Raw genomic sequence first — 463 nt, forward strand, 5'->3', positions numbered from 1 at the left:
CCTACGGCTCCAGCCGCCTTGGCACGGGAGCCCCGTCCGAGGCGCAGCTGCACTTCTGCACCCGCATGTTGGGCAGGCTGACCACCTGGGCGCGGGGCCTGCCGCCCTCCTTGATGCCGACGATCATGGGCAGTGAGGTGGTCTCCGAGGCGATGCACTGCCTCGGCCCCAGGAACGGCCACTTAAAGGTCAGGGCCTGCGGGGGCTGCTGACAGGTGCCCACGCACTCATAGGCCAGGAAGCCCGGGGGCTCCAGCACCCAGTGCTCGGCCCACTTCATCCCCTGCAGGTCAATGTACATCTCCTGGCGGCAGCAGCGGGTGCCCTCGGTCACTGGGGCCTCGGGGTCACAGTTGCCCTGAGCTCTGTGGGGGGCAAGGATAGGTGGGGGTCAGAGGTCAGTTGGGAGGGCTGAGGTCAGGGGACCCAGGGCGGGGCCCAGTGGGGCATCTGGGAGGGAGAT

The 463-nt window shown here is 68.7% G+C and overlaps 1 protein-coding gene across 1 annotated transcript; it reads right to left on the reverse strand.

The window, feature by feature from the left end:
• Position 1: 1 nt before the first annotated feature.
• Positions 2 to 365, reverse strand: LOC102769378 (left-right determination factor 1-like; the record flags this gene model as incomplete). The annotated part of the gene is made up of 1 exon (XM_006777454.1): positions 2 to 365. A coding segment is annotated over one exon (364 nt), but the record flags the coding sequence as incomplete, so codon positions are not given.
• Between the last annotated feature and the right edge of the window lie 98 nt (positions 366 to 463).

This window comes from Myotis davidii, unplaced genomic scaffold, assembly GCF_000327345.1.
Source record: "Myotis davidii unplaced genomic scaffold, ASM32734v1 C62407236, whole genome shotgun sequence".
In the NCBI taxonomy this organism is placed as follows: Eukaryota; Metazoa; Chordata; class Mammalia; order Chiroptera; family Vespertilionidae; genus Myotis; species Myotis davidii.